The sequence below is a fragment of the Camelus ferus genome, chromosome 1 (genome assembly GCF_009834535.1).
Source record: "Camelus ferus isolate YT-003-E chromosome 1, BCGSAC_Cfer_1.0, whole genome shotgun sequence".
Classification (NCBI taxonomy): Eukaryota; Metazoa; Chordata; class Mammalia; order Artiodactyla; family Camelidae; genus Camelus; species Camelus ferus.
In genome coordinates this window covers 113,845,707-113,866,475 of record NC_045696.1, presented here as the reverse complement: position 1 = coordinate 113,866,475, position 20,769 = coordinate 113,845,707, and the positions used below count along the sequence as shown (strand labels likewise).

At 39.2% G+C, this 20,769-nt stretch overlaps 2 protein-coding genes across 4 annotated transcripts in view; both read left to right on the top strand.

Moving 5' to 3' along the window:
• Positions 1 to 20,769, top strand: part of LOC102510161 (ubiquitin-conjugating enzyme E2 E2) — a 326,227-nt gene that overhangs the window by 214,176 nt on the left and 91,282 nt on the right. The window lies entirely within an intron of this gene.
• LOC102509685 (60S ribosomal protein L9-like) lies at positions 4,373 to 5,064 on the top strand. The gene has a single exon (XM_032488664.1). The coding sequence runs from the start codon at positions 4,395 to 4,397 to the stop codon at positions 4,968 to 4,970; it is 576 nt and encodes a 191-aa protein (XP_032344555.1). The 5' UTR covers positions 4,373 to 4,394; the 3' UTR covers positions 4,971 to 5,064.

The following is a 20,769-nucleotide window of genomic DNA, read 5'->3' as shown; positions in this document are numbered from 1 at the left end:
GAGATAAAACTTCAAAGCAGTTTTTCCCTGAAAAAATTAGATACTCAGTAAGTAAAGCTGGCCATAGGAAGTATCAGTGCTCTGTTAAAACATGAGATGTATGCTCCCCTGGGATTTCAGAGTAACTCTGAATCATATACTTTATTACATGTGCTTAGAGCTTTTGAATTTGGCTGCAAAAGAAACCTCAGGTTTAAAGGTTTTCTTTCCTTGGCTTTTGACCATTTAAGTGTGTTTTTCCCTTCGTGGTATTATGTTTGAAAATAATATAAATTGAAAAGCCTAAGATTTGTGCTTTTGTAAAGTTTTTTTGTTGTTTTATCTGTTGGTTTTAATGGAGAAATAACTGCCAGAAATAATGTGGCTTTTGGAATCCAACTGACGTGGTTCGGATACGGGAGGGTATACCTCTAGGGAGGGTATAGCTCAGTGGTAGAGCATGTGCTTAGCATGCAGGAGGTCCTGGGTTCAGTCCCCAGTACCTCCAGTAAAAAAAAAAATTTAAATAAATAAATATTTCTGGTTTGTAAATAAAATTTGTATTTTTTTAGATTCCACATATAAGTTATATCATAAGATGTTTGTATTTCTCTGACTTCATTTAATATGATAATCTCTAGGTCCATCTATCATATTGCTGCAAATGGCATTATTTCATTCTTTTTTATGGCTGAGTGATATTGTATATATATGTGTGTATATATATATATGTGTGTGTGTGTACACACACACACAATCTTCTTTATCCATTCATCTGTTGATGGACATTTAGGTTTTTTCCACGTCTCAAGGACATAGAAAACAAACTGGTTACGAAAGGGGAAAAGCAGGGCAGGGATAAATCAGGAGCTTGGGGTTAACAAGTACACATTACTGTATATAAAATAGGTAAACAACAAGGTCCTACTGTATAGCACAGGGAACTATATTCAGTTTCTTGCAATAAGCTATAATGGAAAAGAATCTGAAAATATATGTGTATATATATGTATGTATATGTATAACTGAATCGCTTTGCTGTACACCTAAAGTAAGATTGTAAATCAACTACACTTCAATAAAAAATAGAATTTAAAAATAAAGAAATAAATAAACCTAATTACCTCCCCCTCTCCAAAAAAAAAGATACTACTGATCCTCCACTTACTCTTCCTGTTACTTTGGGCAAGATGCCTGACCGAGCCGCAGTTACACCAACTGAAAATGGGCCTGACAACCCTTACTTAATGGAGTTGCAGTCAGGATTACAGTGATGTACTGTAAACGGTTTAATGCAACATCAGGACAGGGTAAATAGATGGTACCTATTTACCATCTATTTTGTCTTATTTTATTTTTGTTTTATGTTTGTTTTATTTTCAGCAGTCAACAGTGACTCCATAAATTCCAGTCATGTAACCCTGATGTTCTAAGCCTCACTGAATTCCAGGCAGCCTTCTTTCTTGAACTTCTCCTGCAGAGCCTCCTTCCCGTGCTCCACAGAGACCATTGCAGACTTTGCTCCTCACCTCCTGTACCTTCTCAAGCTGAGATGTCTGCCTTCCCCCATCCCAGGCCTTCTTGTAGTCCCGCAGGCCATTTGCCCTTTTGCTTCAGTCTTGACTACTGTTTTATCTGGACTTCTAGGTGGTGGTGCACAATTTAGCAGTTGTTTTTTTTCCTCTGCTTCCTCTATTCAAATCTTGGTTTCTCCAATCAGATTGTAAGTACTCAAGGACAAAGAACACTGTATCCTATACTTTTCCCATATTACCCATAATTATCTGGCTTAATGCCAAATAATAATAATAATAATAAAAGAGGATGTTAAAATCAGACCCATTGAGAAAATGGAAGCATGGTAGTCATAAAGTAAAATAAGAGCATGACGCATTGTGTGTGTTTACTTTGGGATGGTTATGCTGCCTTGAACAGCTAGTAGTACTCACAGCAGTTGCTAGGAGACAACATTAAAGTCGAATTAATTGGGGGAAATACCTAACTACCCAGTAATGGAAATGAGATGGAGAAGAGAAAGCACCCTAAATCCCTGATGTCAGAAGACTTGAGTTCAAATGTTATTACTCTACCAGGAAGGAGAAATACCATATGATATCACTCATATGTGGAATCTAAAAATAAAAGATAAAAAAAGGACACTAATGAACTCACCTACAAAACAGAAACAGACTCACAGACATAGTAAACATTCTTATGGTTATCTGGGGAAAACGGGTGGGAAGGGGTAAATTTGGGAGTTTGAGATTTGTAAGTGTTAGCTACTATATATAAAAATAGATTTTTAAGTTTCTTCTGTATAACACAGGGAACTATATTCAATATCTTGTAATAACCTTTAATGAAAATGAATATGAAAACAAATATATGTATGTATATGCATGACTGGGGCACTGTGCTGTACACCAGAAATTGACACATTGTAACTGACTGTACTTCAGTTTTTTCAAAAATGTTATCACTCTAGTTGCATGACCTTGAACAGCTCACTTAACATTAGGTATGATATTTAAGGGACTGAGGGGCGTGGGGAACCCAACCAAACAACTGATAAAACATCCAAACAGACTTGGACTCTGAAGATTTAAATCTTGGGTCTGGAACTGACTCACTGCCTATGTGTTCTTGATGTCATCCATCTCCTAATTTCCTCCTCTCTAAATTGAGCAGGATGAAATCCCCTGCACAGGGCTGTGGGGATAACATTAGGACATGTGTGTGTTGATGCCTGGGGTACTGTGGGCATGTAGTAAATGTTGTGTTTATCTTTAAATAAACCTCTGTGGATCCCCATTGCCTTGGTTGTGAATTGACAGACTTCAGTGAGACAGTTACCAAAATCCCTATGTCAGTTACGTCACAAGGAAGGTAAGTAAGGATACTGTTTGTTTAAGCTCATTGCGGATTTTTAATTTACCTAAAAGAATCAGTTGCAGCAAAATATGGATGCATCTACATTATGTAAGGCATTAGTAGAATTTTTTTCTGATTCACATTGTGGCTTCACCCTTGTAATCAGACTAGTGGAGACCTGTGGCATCTTCCCCTTGAGTTTTGCCTTTCCATTGCGCCCAGTGAGCAAGTACCCCAGTAGTAACTTTAAGTAGAGTTGAACCTGTCAGGCTGGCCATTCACTGGCAGAAGAAGAGCTGTATTTTATAATGCATGTGTCAAGTTTGACTTCTCCTTAATATTAACACATGACTAAATAAGTTCCAAGAGAATGTAATGTTGACTCACTCCATTTTTCAGTGACGCATTCTGTCTACTGAAGAGACAAATGTAATCTATTGCCAATTTGTATTTTCACTTGACATCCTCTGATTTCTAAAATAAACACAAAATCAGTTTTCTTTTTATTTACTTTCCCAACTTTTCTGTGCACACAAACCTTCAATATTGTCCCTATTTGACAAGTTTCTGAATAACAGTTTACAATGCCCGGTTTTATAGGGCCGGCATGTTGCTCTGTACTCAGGTGTTACAAGGCTCAAGTAGCACCAATCTGGATCTTCAGGTTAAAGGAGCTGGTGTCTGTCAGGCAGGTTGGAAAACTTCAGAGCATTACAGTAGTCAGAGGTCTCCTGGGAAAGTCATGTTTACCAGTGATCAAAGATGGTGGTCCCAACTGATAGATTGGAATCCACCAATAGATCTTTTTATAATTTACTTATTTTATTTATTGAAGTACAGTCAGTTACAGTGTGTCAATCTCTGGTGTACAGCACAATGTCCCAATCATGCATATACATACATATATTCTTTTTCATATTTTTTCATTAAAGTTTATTATAAGATATTGAACATAGTTCCCTGTGCTATACAGAAGAAACTTTTTTAAAACTTATTTTTACATATAATGGCTAACATGGCTTTTGATGTGCTTTTTTTTTTTTCTTTAATTTTTTGCAGGGGGCACACAATTAACTTTTCTTATTTACTTTATTTTTAGAGGAGGTACTGGGGTTTGAACCTAGGTCCTTGTGTGTGCTAAGTGTGTGCCCTACCACTTGAGCTGTACCCTCCCCCTACCGATAAATCTTAAAGTCAGACCTTGTAGATCTCTGAAAGAGGTCCTACTGCTTCACCTTTTCTCTCCTGCTGTGCAAAATTAGTTTGGTACTGCCCTTCTTGTTTCCTGGGGATTCTCACCATCTAGGGAAATGAAAACCTCTCTGCTTCCAAAAAGGCTACAAATCCTGATCTCTTTGATCCAGGGGGCAGACAGGCAGGTCCATGAGGTCCAATGTCATGGGTATATGATGTATTATAGTAAATACAAGGATATTTGGTTTGCCCAGGAGGAATTGTGCCTTCCTCCACAAACACTGACATTTCGGGTTTGGTTTTTATTTTTCTTAAAATTGTTCTTTTGCTTTGCCACATCTACTGCGAGAATGAAAACCATTCTCAGCAATCAGAGTGTCGACATTCCAGAAAGTGCCGACATCACTTTGAAGGGACGCACAGTTATTGTGATGGGCCCCAGAGGCACCCTGCAGAGGGATGTCAATCACATCAGTGTAGAACTCAGTCTCCTTGGAAAGAAAAAGATGCTCCGGGTTGGCAAATGGTGGGGAGGTAGAGAAGAACTGGCTACTGTTCGCACTATTGGTAGTCACGTACAGTGTGTGATCAAGGGTGTTACACAGGGCTTCCGTTACAAGGTGAGGTCTGTGCGTGCTCACTTCCCCATAAGCGTCATCATTCAGGAGAATGATTCTCTTGTTGAAATCCAAGATTTCTTGGGTGAAAAGTACACCCGCAGGGTTCGGGTGAGCCCAGGGGTTGCTTGTTCAGGATCTCAAGCCCAGAAAAATGAGTTAATTCTTGAAGGAAATGACATTGAACTGGTATCAAATTCAGCTGCTTTGATTCAGCAAGCCATGACAGTTAAAAACAAGGATATCAGAAAAACTTTGGATGGTATCTGTGTTTCTGAAAAGGGAATGGTTCAGCAGGCTGATGAATGAGATCTAAGTTGTCCAGCTACAGGAACAGCAAGATGCCTGCCCAATCACTCTTTAAATTCACTTTTGATGTTTTAAGGATGTAGTAAAAGCTATTGATTAGGGGAAAAAATAAAATAAAATTGTTCTTTGAAACATTTCATTCATAACGTCTGTAAGGGAAATGGGAATTTTAAATAGATAAGACAAAGTAGAAAAAAAATCAAATTTGGTTGATGATATCTGAGATTACTTTAAGCATGTGTAACTTTAGTTTAAATTTTCACCTTTGTTCTAAGCTAATAGTTGGACAACTTAAGAACCACATTTTATACCATAGTTGACATTCAGACAACAGATAGTAAATTAGAGAAAAATAAGACCAATAAAAACTGTTAACAGAAACATAAAGGAATATAATAAATGTATTCTTTCTCCTCAACCCTTTGAAAAACATGAGAGGGATTATTAAAAGATACGTTTTTTGCTGAGACTGGTGATGGTTCTTGGCTTAACTTACCTCTGTGAATGCTAAATTTGTTTTATGAAAGTCAATTCACTTCACTTGGGTTTTAAATACTGATTTTAAAAGATGATTCTTGAACAGTGATGTTCAGGCAGTTTTAACCACATAATCCTTTCTTCAAACAAAACATTTCATGGAACCACAATATCTCTAGTGAATCCCCTGTTTGACATGGGGTGAAACAAGGAAGACAGAGTGTGTGTGCACACAGACGTGCACACGTGTGTAAATCTCCCACAGCTCCAAGACTACAGTTTGAAAAGCACTGGTATTTGACCACCTTTTTGTTAGAATGCCTGATGGGCCCAATTCGTAGTATTCTGAAGTCGACCTTGAGCAATAATTAGTTTAAAAAATACAAACTTCAGGAAGAAGATTTCTGAAAAATGGTGACAGCAGTGGTATTTGCTCACTAATCTCCCCATAGAAACAGAGCAATTAGGGTACCAAAATCAGAACCCACAGACAGCAACTCCACCAAGCCAAGTCCCCCCACCAGCCCCCAAACACTAGAAGGTAGGGACAGACTGCCAACAGCTAAGAGATTCTTGTGAGGTCACTTACTGTGTGGGAGGGGGAAGAGCACCAGAAACAGGGCAGCTGATGTGTTGAGAAGAGGAAATCCCTCAATTGCCAGCATGTACTCACTGGGACGCGCAGCCGGCCAGAGGAGCTGTGAGAGTGGGTGAGTGTTCTTTGCAGGATCTGGTTTATAAGTGAATACGGGGGACAGGAAACGATCCAGTTTGATGGTGACAAAGCCATCTGAGCTGTATAAATTCTTGAAGCAGGCAAACCAAAGCTCCCTTCCAAAACAAATCCTTACACTGTGGAAAGCTGCTCGAAGCAGAATCCACATTGGGCTGGATGGGATAATAGGGGAGAAGAGAGAAAAGTCCAGGTTAAAAAGCAAATGGTGACTACAACATAGGTAGTGCCACAGAGTGAAGGGCTATTTTTTTTTTTTTTTTTTTTTTTTTTTAGTCACTGTGTGAAGACAACAGAAGAAAGAGTTCTAGAATCATGGAGTTGGAAGAACTATCATGAGCTATCCATTTCAAAGTACAGGAGAACTTGTTTCATTTTTAAAAAAAAAGCAAGCAAAATAAAATTAAGCAAAGATCTTATAAGGAGCAAAATGCAATAAAAACATGCTCCCAAAGTCTATGAAACAAATGAAAACTATAAACTGTTAAAATAAAACAAGGTTAAAAAAATATTTTAAATGATAGAGGATTATAATGAAAACATAAATCAGAATTGGATCAAAATTTAGGTGACTGGAGAAAAATCCATGGAGCAGCATATTTAAGATGCTCAAGGATGGAGAACCGGAGCCATTAGGTTTCTATCCAACTAAACTCACCTTCAGGTGTCATGAGTACAGACCAATAGTTATGAACACTCCAGGATCTCAAATCTCGCTCTCATGAGCCTTTGCTGAGGAACCTGCTAGAGAATGAGCTTCAGACAACCCCACCTCCAAATCAAAATAAAACAAAACAACTGGGAAATGCCAGAGGAGAGGACACAGTGACATTCCGTTTCCCAGAACTTAGGTAATGGTCCGTGGGACCGAGTTCTGGCCCCAGACATGGAGGGGCATAAACACAAGGTACTTCCAGGCACCATCCTCTACATCTTCACTGATAAGCTGGCTGGGTGCAAAGAATCCAGCAAAGTACTCTTTGACACCAGTAGAAACCACATTACTGTTACTCTAGGTAGCTCCAAGTAGTGTCTGAGCTTTGAGATGACAATAATTATTGGATTTATCAGACTAGATGAAATGTCACTAAATGGCAGCATTTAATCTAACAAGGAAGCACAACTATAACACCACACTTTTTAACACTTTGATAACTATATTTCAGTATAATCTGCTTTATTCATAATACTGGGCCTTTTATGGTATGCATTTAAAAACATTATTCTGAGAAGAGGTCTGTATGCTTCACCAAACTGCCAGTTGGGTCATGGAGCAAAAAGATGTGAAGAACCCCAGATTCAAATGGAAAGAGATGGGTATCTAAATTAATAGGCGTCTTCTCTCCATGTTGTCAACACACGTGGAAAATGACTTGAGCAAGAAATAAGCTGCTGCTGTGTTTAAGTGAAAAGGATAAAAAGGCAAAAAACTTACAATGGAAGAAAGTCCTGACTTGAACTGATTCAAATGCTTTTTCACTAGCTTTCTGTTGTTCAAAACTAATTTACATGATCTTTGCTGATTATCCCCGGGGTCAAAAGAAGCACCAGCCAGTCTTCAGTTTTTGTGGTTGGGTAAACTTGGCCAGACTCAACATTCTGCTCCATGCCTGAGCCACACAGTGATTCTAGTCCTTACTTTAAAATGCAAATTTGGGGTGTATGTATCTTTTTGAATCAAAGTTCCTTCCAGATACATGCCCAGGAATGGAGTTTCTGGAGTTTGTGGTAGCTCTATTTTTAGTCTTTTGAGGAATCTCCATACTGTTTTCCATAACAGCTGCACCAAACTGCACTCCCACCAGCAGTGAAGGAGGGCTCCCTTTTCTCCACAGCCTCTCCAGCATTTGTCATTTGTGGACTTTTGAATGATGGCCATTCTGACTGGTGTGAGGTGCTGTCTCATTGCAGTTTTGATTTGCATTTCTCTGATAATTAGTGATATTGAGTATTTTTTCATGCGCCTGTTGGCCATTTGTATGTCTTCATTGGAGAATTGCTTGTTTAGGTCTTCTGCCCATTTTTGGATTGGGCTGTTTGGTAATTTTTGTTGTTGTTACTTTGTTGTATGAGCTGTTTAACACTGTAAACTGACTATACTTCAACTAGAATATTAAAAAATAAAAAAAGAATTATGAACTAGTAGATCATTGAATACTTAAAAAAAAAAAAAGAAAAAAGAAAATTTGGTTCAAAGTATGCTTCCCCAAGGGGACTGTGAGACTATTAGACACAAGTAAGTGCATTTTGGTACATCTTAGTATATTTTTGGTAGTCTTCCATCACAAAAAATCTAAATGAGATTAGGACATAATTTTGTTATGAACTTCATTGCTGAAGGGAACTTCAGAGGGCCTTTCATCTACCATCCTCATCTTACAGTGTGAACTGAGGACCAGACAAGTTTGGGTCAGACTCACAGTCACACAGCCAAGGTGCTCCTCTAGGCTCTAGCCTAGACACACGTCCACGCATGTGACACTAACATTGTGTCCCACCAACCTCCGTCTTCCCTCACTGCCCCCACCTTTCCTCCTTCTCTCAGGTCACAGTAGAATTGCCTTCAGTAATTCTGCATATATTCCTGGGAAAACTTTCCGAGTTCTCTAGCTTTCTTTCCTTTAGAGCTCAGGAAAAGATGATTTTCTCTTTTTTGCCCCCTCATCGTAGAGTAGGCTTCTTTATTTCCGGGTAACAACAGAGAATCAGTTGTGTCCTAGGGGTACTGGCAGAACCATCCTTCAGTACAGTGACAAGAGGCAACTGAGAATTTTACCTCCTCATCTCTCATGAGTAGCTCGATGTTCTTGACCACAGATGGGGCAGTGTTTTCCAGGTCTTGAAGTCCTTTTATAACAAAACCTACTTCGAGCGACACGGAACCTTCATGGCCAAGAGGGTCATGCTGTTGCTGTGGTCTTGCACCGTCTGCATGTTTCCTCTGGGCGGCTCGGTGGGCTCGCTGGTTTCGGTTGACAAATGTGGCCGGTAAAGAGTGGGTGTGCTGCTCACGCAGAGTTCACATTAGTAACTCCCACTGTCTCTTGGTGGTCGCATCTCTGGTGGGGAGTTGTGTGACCTTGAAAATCAGGAGACCTGAAGTCCAGCCCCCACTTTGCCGTAGACTTCGTAAGATTCTCTTTTTCCTTCTTTCTTAAGGCTGTTCAGGTATTTCTTTTCTTTACCTCTTGCATTTAGTTACAGGGACTTTGAATTAAAGAAAATGAAGAAACGAAAAATAAAAAAACAGATGACCTTTATCATATACATACATTTATGCTTACATGTTGCCTAAGAACAGGTGGTTAAACCTCAGAAGACCCACAAATTTATCTGGTGGGCAAATTGCGAATGCAAAACGTTATCCTACCATTTTCTGTTTCTAGATGTCATGCCTAAAATTCCAATTAACATCACTGTTAATTATCCTACCACTGATACAGATAGCTTTTTAATCCACTTTTGTTACTCATATGTGGAAAAACGTAGAATTTTAATGGTCACGAATGCTGACAACAGTTTGAGAGCAGGGGCGTGATACACTTAAAACTTCTCTAATTATCCGGCAAGTGTGTTCTTTGGATGTTCTTTTTCGCCGCTTTGGTGATCAGCCATGTTGTAGAGTGAGCTTGGGTGCCCTGCTCAGTGTCTTTTGCTTTGCTTGGCCTGTTTCTGGTCCATATCAGCGTCCAATCTCTCCTTTCTATAAGGTTCCTTCTTAGGAATAACCCAGCGATAATTCTTTATTTCCCTGCCATAGCTTTAACATCAGGGGTAGGTGTGTTTTAAGCCAAGTTGTCACTGCTTTACTCGGAGAACTGATGCTTTTCCAAGCCCTCCTGATATTTCTGTGATGAGTCAGAAAGGCCAGTCAGACCTAACAGAATCTCATGTGGGTTTTCCTGTTCTTGGGATGCTTTCAGCCTCATTGTTCTTAAAATTCTTGTCAGTAAATCAAAGTTGAAATCAGTGAGGGTTTACAGAGCAGCGGAACCTGCCAAAATGTGAGTTTCAGCTTTCCTTAGAGTCAACTTTTCAAGCACGAGTAACTGTGAAAGGGAAGCAGATCTCAATTGTTTTGTGCTGGATGCCTGAGCTGAGACACACGGCTTGCTTTGAAATCACATGAGCCACGTTTACAAACCTAGCAGCAGATCTTTAACTTCCTCCTGGCGTTGAGACTGTTGTAGTAAAAGGAAGAACTCATTTATACCCATTTACTCTAAGAGAAATATACTAATATGTGATAATATCATAACTGTCGAGGCGCAGACCCTTCTCCTCTGGGGCCACTTATCCTCACCCTCTACGAGGCACTGAGTGCGTGGCCAGCCGGGCATCATGGGTGAACCTGTGATATGTCTACAGGTTGAGCCTTTTTAAATAGAGTGGTTAAAAGCATGAATTGATCTGTAGTCCACCATCTGAATAAGGTTCTTAATTTAAGATTAGAGGAGTTACTTGGTCTGTGGTGACTTACTGGGCTTTGGAAATGAATGACTACCAGCCCCAGCCAGAGCCTGGGACACCCAGGGATCCCCGTTCACTCTGAGTCATAAGCTACTGCTAGTGTTTGGAGCTCAGCTTCCTTTCCACGTTGTTTTTTGCGTTGCCTGAACGACGCAGCAGTCAATTTGCTTTGTAAAGTCAATTTTTGTTCCTTTATGCAACATACTTTCATCAATATTGGTTGGCCTTTCTCTGAGGTTCTTGTTGTGGCTGTTGTTTTTGAAATCTAAAAAATATGATTAGTGTTTTGATAGCGTAGATATTCTCTTAACACTGACAGTACCTCTGTGGGTGCAGACATTAAATATAATTATTATACTAGATATTGTAAGATCTATGAAATTGGCAGTAGCACATCACTAAAAGATACTAACTCACAGTTTAAATTTAATGACTCGGAACGGGTTGATTTTCCATTCTGCTATGTTCAATGTTTAATAAACTCTTCTTTGTTACTTCCACCCTGCGTATTATAAAAGCTGTTACATGAGTTGCCGCTACCCACATCATACATAAAGTTACAGGAATGAGCAGATTGGGATGTTACAACTTTAATTGCCGAGTCCCAGAGTTTAGTATTTCCAATTGGAGTGTTGATTTAGCTCTGGAAGTTTGAATTAAATTCTTTGTTGTTTCTTTTCCTAAAAAAAGTTCTCTGTCTTTAACATTGAGCTAAAGAGATACAATGATTAACACAATTACAATTTTTAAAATTCCATTGTGAATATTTAGCATGGCCCTGGTCATAAACAGTACAATTGTGTTGGCAGTGAATAAATTGTTAGCCTAAAATAGAAAAACTTCCCACATGAATTAGGACAGAATTTCTCTTGATGTTTTGCAAATCCTTAGCCAGCTGTGAACATACAACTAAACAGTATAACGCTTTACAGAGAAAGCAATTTATCATGTGCTAATATATTTTAGGAGCTTTTTTTATGATTGCTTTTGGAATGGGAAAATGCAGCTTACAGAAGTAGATAAATTTCACAAAGTAATACCTAAATGTTCCACATCTGTGTTTTAGATTTTTGTTTTCTTTGTAATAATTAGGGATCACTGCCTTCACCAACACTATTTTGTTCACCATTAGGCTTTCCACCAGACAAACTATATATTTACTTATTTGCTTACTGTTATCTTCCTCTCACTAGGATACAAACTTCATAAAATGAAGGACTTTGGATTTGTTCAGTGCTAAATGCATTATTACCTAAAACAGTGCCGGACACGTAGAAGGAGTTCAGACTGTATCTGTTGAATAAATGAGCAAGTAAATTAATTTCATTTTACATCATTTTTTCTTTTTGTTTAATGTACTTGGAGCATTTCTTCATGTTATTAAAGAGTAAAATATACCTTTTTAAAGAAGTAGTCATGGTACATTAAAGCAATTAAATGTAAGTCAAATCTGATGGAGATGTTCAAGTAACTCCACGTTTGACAAACTGAGATTGTAAACGGCATTTGTAGAGTCTATATATTGATCTACTGCACTCATTTTGGAAAAAAGTGAAAGGACAGAAGCGCTTTACATTATACTTCATTCTTTTAAATTCATGAAGATGCAGTTGTTCAGTTAAAAAAAACAACCCTCTTGAAACTGAAGAATATTCGTCATCCAGGGTACAGAGGAAAGTTGGCGGTATCATGCATGCCCCTGAGGGATGCACCTGGATGTGGTCCAGTATCATCACCCCGTGTGGAGCAGGATGCACCCCCAGCAGGGCTCAGAAGCAGGAGGGAGTGACCGACCTGCTTGAGGCGGCAGCCTCTGTGGAGGCAGCCTCTGTAGAGGCAGTTCAGGGAGGTCCAACAGGCTTGTAAAGCAGCATAGTGAGGGTCCGCTGGTTAATTAGCTAGCCGACCGTAGTTGTGGGGATTAACTTTGAGGAACAGCTGAAGCAGGTGTTCTCTGCTTTTCAGTACATTCAGTAAAATAAGAATCCCACAACTGTGTAATTTTCGATCATTTTTTTTGCCTCTACCCTACAATCATACCCAGCTTGTTCAGATGGTGGTTGAATAGCTGCTCTCCTTTTATATATATAGTACATTTTATCTAAACAAAATTAGGTTTTTATATCCATCAGGTCTTGAAACGCGTAGGACGAGAAAATTCAGTTCTGCCAGCTTTTAAAATATAATAGGAGATTGTAAACTATTCTGTCACATTTTAGTGGTCCCAGACAACTGTCTTTTACTCCTTCTTTCTTCCCTAGATCTTTATGAACCTTTCTTTTGTCTCTTACTGCCTTGTCTCCCATTGCCTTGTCTCTCCCTGTCTTTTCTCCTGAGTGAGGCTGCCGGGTTGGATGTGCAGGCAAGCCGTGGTGCCTGGGGCCCAGCCAGTCCCTTCCCAGGCCTCTCCCCAACCTTGTCATTCTCACCAGGTTTCTTTCTGTACTGATCTCCTTTCTGTCTTCACGGACAGACATCTGACAGGCAGGTATACCCAGGGAAGGGACACTCCAAGGCTGCAAAACTGAGACACGGTTTCCACAGCTATCAGGGGTTGTATTGGAGCTCATGCTGACAGCGATCCATTCTCCCCTGCTTCTCACAGACGGTGACAGGAACGGACAGCTGGACCGTGTGGAGTGTGACATACCGTACAGAACTGACCAGTGACCACTGATCGAGTCTTAACTGTTCCAAGGGTCTTTATATCATTTCTCCTGAGTACTCAGTTGACATATTTGCTTCAAACAAAATCTTTTTGTGTGTGTATATATGTATTTTATTGAAGTATAGTCAGTTTACAATGTTGTGTCCATTTCTGGTGTGCAGCACAGTGCTTCAGTCATACATGAACATACATGTATTCGTTTTCATATTCTTTTTCACCATAGGTTACTACAAGATATTGAATATAGTTCTCTGTGCTACTACAGTATGAGCTTGTTGTTTATCTACTTTATATATATTAGTATCTGCAAATCTTGAACTCCCAGTTTATCCCTTCCCACCCACTTCCCACCCTAGGAACCGTAAGTTTGTTTTCTATGTCTGTGAGTCTGCTTTCTGTTTTGTAAATAAGTTCCTTCTCTTTTTAGAGTCCACATATAAGTGATATCATATGGTATTTTTCTTTCTTTTTCTGGCTTACAAATAAAATCTTGAGTGATACAACCCCTTTGTAGTCTTTGGATAAAGGGGCTTGGGAAGGTATTTGGCGTTCCTAAAATCTTGTGGTCTAAAACACCAAAAAGTAGCCATTGGCATCCCAGCTAACTTTTACAATAGATTCATCTTTCACTGAGCTTAGTAAAATTACAAATCATATGCCGTAGAGGGGTTGAGGGTCTGGGGAGCAAAGGATTAAGCAAACTGAATTTGGACACTTTACCCTGAGTATGTATCAGGACAGATCCAGTTCAAATATCCCCACCCTGACGTCTCTCCACACCTCTCCTCACCCAAAAACAAGTCATTTGAAATTTTGCTATTTTACAAATACTGTTGGTGAGCACCGTCATATCACCAGTGTCTTGAATAAAACTAGGCTGTGGTTAATGAAACACATCTGGCAGTATTTGGGGAAAACCTCCATGTAGAGAGATGAGTAATCATACCTCCTCATTTAAAATTGTAACATTGTGCAAGCTGAACATTTGTACATAGAGGACTTTTTAAAGGAAACTCAAGAAAGACATTGTCTTTGTCATTCTCAATCTCAGTGTTTTTAATTAACTGTTTTATTTTGGAATAACTTTAAATTTATGGGAAGTTACAAAGATAGTAGAGTATTTCCATATACACTTCACCCAGTTTCTCAACTTAAGTTTTTATTTTATTTTTTTTTAAAAGAATGGAGCCTAAGGAAACATGATTGTCAGATAGTATGGTGTCCTGGATGGAATCCTGGAATAGAAAAAGGACGTTAGGTAAAGACTAAGGAGATCTCAGTATGGTGTGGACTTTATTAATTACAATAATAATGTATCAACATTGACTCATTAATTGTGACAAATGCACTATAACAATGTAAGATGTTAATTAAAAACTAAGCTGGCTGTAGGGCATATGAGAACTCTAAGCTATCTTTACAATGTTTTTATAACTAAAACTTTTAAAATAAAAAGGGTTTTTTTTTAATTTTTTATTGAAATATAGTCAGTTTACAGTGTGTCAGTTTCTGGTGTACAGCATAATACTTGGTATACAGTCATACATACACATACAGATATCTCTTTTCATATTCTTTTTCATTATAGGTTACTACAAGACATTGAATAGAGTTCCCTGTGCTGTACAGTAGAAACTTGTTGTTTATCTATTTTATGTGTAGTAGTTAGTATCTGCAAATCTCGAACTCCCAATTTATCCCTTCCCACCCCCTTACCCCCTGGTAACCATCAGTCTGTTCTCTATGTCTGCAAGTCTGTTTCTGTTTTGTAGATAAGTTCATTTGTGTCTTCTTTTTTTTTTTAGACCCCATATATGAATGATATCACACTCCCTCACACCATACACAGAAACGTTATGTTTTAAAGTGTCACCCTCCCCCAAGAAGTTAATCATGCATTCGTTCAGTATTTACTCAGCCTTCAGCACTTTTTGGTCAGTGTTAAAGTGTCAGTTCTCTGTGAATTCACGCAGTGAATCAAGAATCATTCTTTGAGTATCTGTTGTGTTCCTGACAGTGGTACAGCTGCACAGGATGCCAAGATGAATAAGACACAGTGCCCGTCCCCAAGGGACTGCAGTCTGCTACAAGCAGGAGACAGAGAAACCCGGAATGAGTGCTGTCATAGAGATGGAGGATGTGGGCTGTGGGAAACCCAGGGTAGGGACATTTATGTCACTGGGGTTGGAGTGAAACCAAGTGTTACAAAATGGCCAACTCTGAGAAAAAGGCAGCAGACCAAAAACCAAAGGAAATTTAAACAAATAACTGACAAATAGAAGGTGATGGCAAAGGTATAGCAATCTTCAGAAGAAACAAGAGACACAAGAACAACTGTATCCAGTGGTGACTAATGACATATGGGACGGAAGGATTTCTAGTCCCAGTGGGAAGGAAGTTCGGATGAGCCAGCAGTTTTACTTCCACCAAAAAACTGACAGGAAAGAGGAAAATATTAAGAATATAACCTGCGACAGAGGCACAACTCTTTGACATAAATCTTAGCACTATTTTTTTGGATCTGTCTCCTAAAGTGAAGGAAATAAAATTAGCAAAAATAAATCAATGGGACTGAATTAAACTTGAAAGCTTTTGCACAGCAAAGGAAACCATCGACATAACAAAAAGACAGCCTACAGAATGGGAGAAAATATTCGCAAATGATATGACCAATAAGGGATTAATATCCAACATATATAAACAGCTCATACAACTCAACATCAAAAAAAAAAAAAACAATTAAAAAATATGTGGAAGAACTGAGTAGACATTTTCCAAAGAGGAAATACAGACGGCCAACAGGCACATGAAAAGATGCTCAGCGTCTCTAATTATCAGGGAAATGCAAAACAAAATCACAGTGAGCTATCCCCTCACTCCTGTCAGAATGGCTGTCATCAAAAAGAACAAAAATAGCGAATGCTAGTGAGGATGTGGAGAAAAGGGGACCCTACTACACTGTTGGTGGGAATGTAACCTGATGCAGCCACTGTGGAAAACAGTATAAAGTTTCCTCAAAAATACTAAAAATAGATTTACCATATGATCCAACAATTCCACTCCTGGGCATATATCCAAAAAAAGAAAAAAACACTAGTAAGAAAGATAATGCACCCCAATGTTCATAGCAGCATTATTTACAACTGCCAAGATATGAAAGCAACCTAAGTGTCCATCAACAGATGAATACATAAAGAAGACGTAAGATATATATGTATACACATATACACAATGGAATAGTACTCAGCCATAAAAAAAGAATGAAATTTTGCCATTTGCAGCAACATGGACGGACTTGGAAGGCATTATGCTAAGTGAAATAAGTCAGACAGAGAAAGACAAATACTGTATATCACTTATATGTGGAATCTAAAAATACAACAAACTAGTGAATATAATAAAAAAGAAGCAGACATAAGTACAGAGAACAAACTAGTGGTTACCAGTGGGGAAGGGGGAGGGACAAAGAAGGAGTGGGGGAGTGGGAGGCACAAACTGTTGGGTGTAAGACAGGCTCAAGTGTGTGTTGTACAACATGGGGAGTACAGCCAATATTTTGCAGTAACTAAATGGAGTGTAACCTTTAAATTTTATGTTCATTTTTTTAAATTTTTAAACAAAAAATATATATAACCTGCAAGTACAAAAGGGTAGTATTTCTCTTCTGGATGAGAAGCTGGTCTTTATTAAAATAGGCAAATCCAATTCTGTTCTCATTTGGTCATCCTTTTACCTACTATGTGCAAAGAACCACCTTTAAATTAGATATACAAAAAATTAGAGAAGATGCAGGGAACCAAAACAAGCCTAAAAATGGAAACTAAAAGCCATTTTAAAAGCCATAAAATTGCTTAGTACAGAAAAAGATTTCTACCTTCCTAACTTTCTAGTAACTGAATGGTTAGTTTCAGAAGGGCACTGACAGTATGGTCTTTTGAACGGAAGTGAAGGGAAAAGCTTTACATTTAGCAAAATAAAATAAAATTAAGCATAAGGAAAAAACTTCCTATTTTAAAAAATATTAAGCATAACTAAAGTCAGTAATAGGAGGAAACTGCCATCTTTGATGCCCTGCCCTTTGTTGGAGGTCTAGAAATAGATCATTGTTCCCTGCTTTTCAGATAAATGGGTGCTCTTTGGTTTGAATATATTAGATACTAACAACGTTTTGGCAAATGTATAAAATATCAGTGACTGTTTTGTGATCCTAACACATAAATATGACAGTAAATTTGGATTTGGGTTCCCAAAGGAAAATTAAAATCCATCAAAACCAAAGAAGAATCCCAGCTGGCATAAGCTCTTGACAGATTCAAAGATAGGGTTTTCCTGTAATATATTCTGTCCTCAACCCTTTATTTCAGCTTCAACATTTCTATTTCTTTAAATGCTACTCGAGCCAGTCCACCTGCATCAAATGAATAATAGCTTTTTATAAGTAACAGCAATTTTTTTTCTGTACCTAGACAATGAGCACCCATCTTTAGAAGTAATTTTTTTTTTTCCCTTCGGACTCAGACTACTCTTACTTTTCTTCATTTGAACTAATTACTGGGTGCTTTCAGAGCTTTGCTTTTCATATACTACATATATTGTAGGCACACTATGTCCTGAGCATTTGTTTCAATTTATAAAGAGTACAATTAGCCCTTTTAATGCTGAGTTCAGTCACAATTAAAGCTCCCCTAATGGTTAGGGATTGGTCTTTCCAAGGCTGAGAAGGTGTTTTTAATTATTCATTCTTCAGTTTGTGTCTTACAGCAGCCTCAGCTGTGCTTTATTATTCAAAGGTTAATGCAAACTGAGAAGTGGGTAAATTAAATCTGCTTGGCAGCCGGCAACCCTCCGTACTCACAGACACTGTGGGCTGGGGACTGGCAGTAGACGTTATTTCCACCATTGCAGCACTGCCAAAAGCAAAAACCACTGAAATCCCTCAAAGATAGCCGACGTTGACAGGAATTATTAAGGGATACTACAAATTGATGGTTCTTAAGTAGCAGATCGTCAGTAAAATCTGTATTTGTTTTGCTTACAAAGAGAGAAGGCAATAGCTGGAATCTGAAGGGGAATGATGGCTTCTGTAGAAAATTGATGTAGGTTACCATGACTAATGAACTTTGTGTAATATTAAATCACCAAGTTGAGTGCTGGAAGTCACTTCTGCAAATGTTTTACAAGGACAGACTGCAACATCTCACATGAAAGCGAGGACATAATGGACTGTCCTTAGACAACTGAGCAGGATGGAAGTGCTGTCTTCTGTTTGGCTGCCTACTCTCTCTCCTCCACCATGGCGTCTCATGTGGCTGGTCTCTTAAAAATTCTCCTCCAGCTAGGAGGAGCCCAGGACCTCACAGAGCCCGGTCAGGTACCTCCCATGCCCTCTGTCTGGAGCGGACGAGATAGATGGACCAGTGCTGCCTCCCTGTCCTCACTCCCTGTGACCAGAACCTCATCTGTCTTCTGACCTTTGCTGATGGGCTGAAGGGAAGAAAGGACTGACATACGAAATCTGTGCATGTCGTTGAAAATTCTGATTTTTTTTTAACACAAAGCCTGATTCTTCCATGAAAGCCACTGTAAGGTATTAGGAAATCCAGGTTTGTGAGATTAAATAGGAGTCTAAGGAAGAGGAAAGTAAGTGGAGTCATCTCATTTGAGGGTGATAACCCACCTATACAGTTGTGTGAAGGTTTAAAAAGATGATCTGTATGAAGGTGCTGTGTGACCTTTCTCAATCTGTCCAGAGTCAAAAGATTGTTAAATACCAACTAAATATCACTCCATAAAAGCTGTTGACTGAGTTGCTGAATGTTTACATTATGTTGGGACTTAGGTGTTTTCTTCAGACCATAATGAGTCTAATCTGCTTTTTATTGATACTTGTCTATAATTTTAGCCAATTCTCAGTCTCTTCAGCAGAGACGTAGGGAGCTGTGCTGGCACCGCTTGGTTTATGATCAGGGCTGCCACGTCTTCTGTTTCTCCCACTTTCAGTCTGCGCTGAGCCTCGCCGTCAGATCCTGGTGTAGAAGGAAGGAGAGCTTTTGAATGAGACAGTCCTGGGTGTGACACCCTGTTCCACCATTACTGTGTAACCTGTGTCAAGACACTGACCTTCTTTGAGCCTTAGTTTCAGATAACAGTTCGCAGAGTGGCAGTAAGTTGAAGGAGTATGTGTTAATGGTGACAGTTACCATTTTTAAAACACCCACTCTTTCCCAGGCACTGTCCTTGACACTTCATGTGTATTTCATCCTCATGACAGCCCTGTACAGTCAGTAACGTTCTGTTTTACAGAGAAGTAGGGAAAGTGCCTTGCACAATATCCGGCTTGTAGGAGATGCTCAGTAAATGGAGGTCTTACGCTATTACGGGGATTTCATCGTGTGATCCCTACTAGAAAATTCCATCAGTGTCAACCTTTAATGTCCGTACTGGTCATCCGCCGCTCTTTTTTTAAATGTAGGCTCATTCAGTAGGTCTGCGTGGTGCTGCTCCTCTCTGAGCCACATTTTGAGGCCCTTGGTGACCCCAGGATCTGTGATGGTGGTTCTCAACCCCAGGTGCTCATTGCTCATTCAGTTCTGTTCAGTTGATCTTGACTGGGACTCAGGCTTTTTTTTTTGGAAGTTCCAGAAGCTGTTCAGACTTTTTCTTAAAGCACTAGCCTCCTTTTATTCACATGCTCCCTTTATTTACTAAATACATATGTGTACATAAAATATATAAAGTGGAGTTTCTCTGGTCGAATTTCATGTGGGGAAGGAACAGATTAGTGATCCCGAAAGACCTCAGTGGAGCCCTGCAGCTCCTGGAAGCAAGAAATTTGAAAACCACAGCTCTCCTGAATCCAGTTCCTATCATAGCATTTAAGGCCCTACGCAGCGAAAACTCAGTCACCTGTGTATATGCCATTCTCCCAACAAGGAACCCACTTCCCCCTGTCTTATTTCCATGCAGTGCCTTTCACCTGTTAGACCCCATCTCCCCGTACCTGTTGAAATTTACTTTACCTTTCACACAGTGAGGGGCAGAGCCTGGCTCTCTCATTGTGAAAGCCACTTTCTTTACTACTATGCTGTACTCATAGCCGCCTGTTCTACTAAAGACGTTTGTTATTTTTCAACAAACATTAACTAAGTATCTACGTGTGCAGTTTCCTTTTGCCGTTAACCTTTTGGTTGACTTGTTTCCTCTTCCTTTTCTGTGCTAACCTTGGCCTCCAGGCAGAAAGGTTAACATGGGTCTTGGGGCCAAATAGCAGTGTCAAGGATACAAAGAAATTCATGCAGTTTGTGGAATATCACAACCAACCTGTTCTGGAATAAATTAGGCAACTATATGACCATTTTCCTGTGGAAGAAACAAAAGATGTTCTCAGTCAGCGAAAAGTGCATTGAGTATTTTGGAGGTATATGACCTGCTTGAGAAACAAATTGCCTTGA

What these genes read in the sequence shown, in the direction of transcription:
- LOC102509685 (XM_032488664.1), top strand. Translation starts at nt 4,395, where the DNA reads ATGAAAACCATTCTCAGCAATCAGAGTGTCGACATTCCAGAAAGTGCC.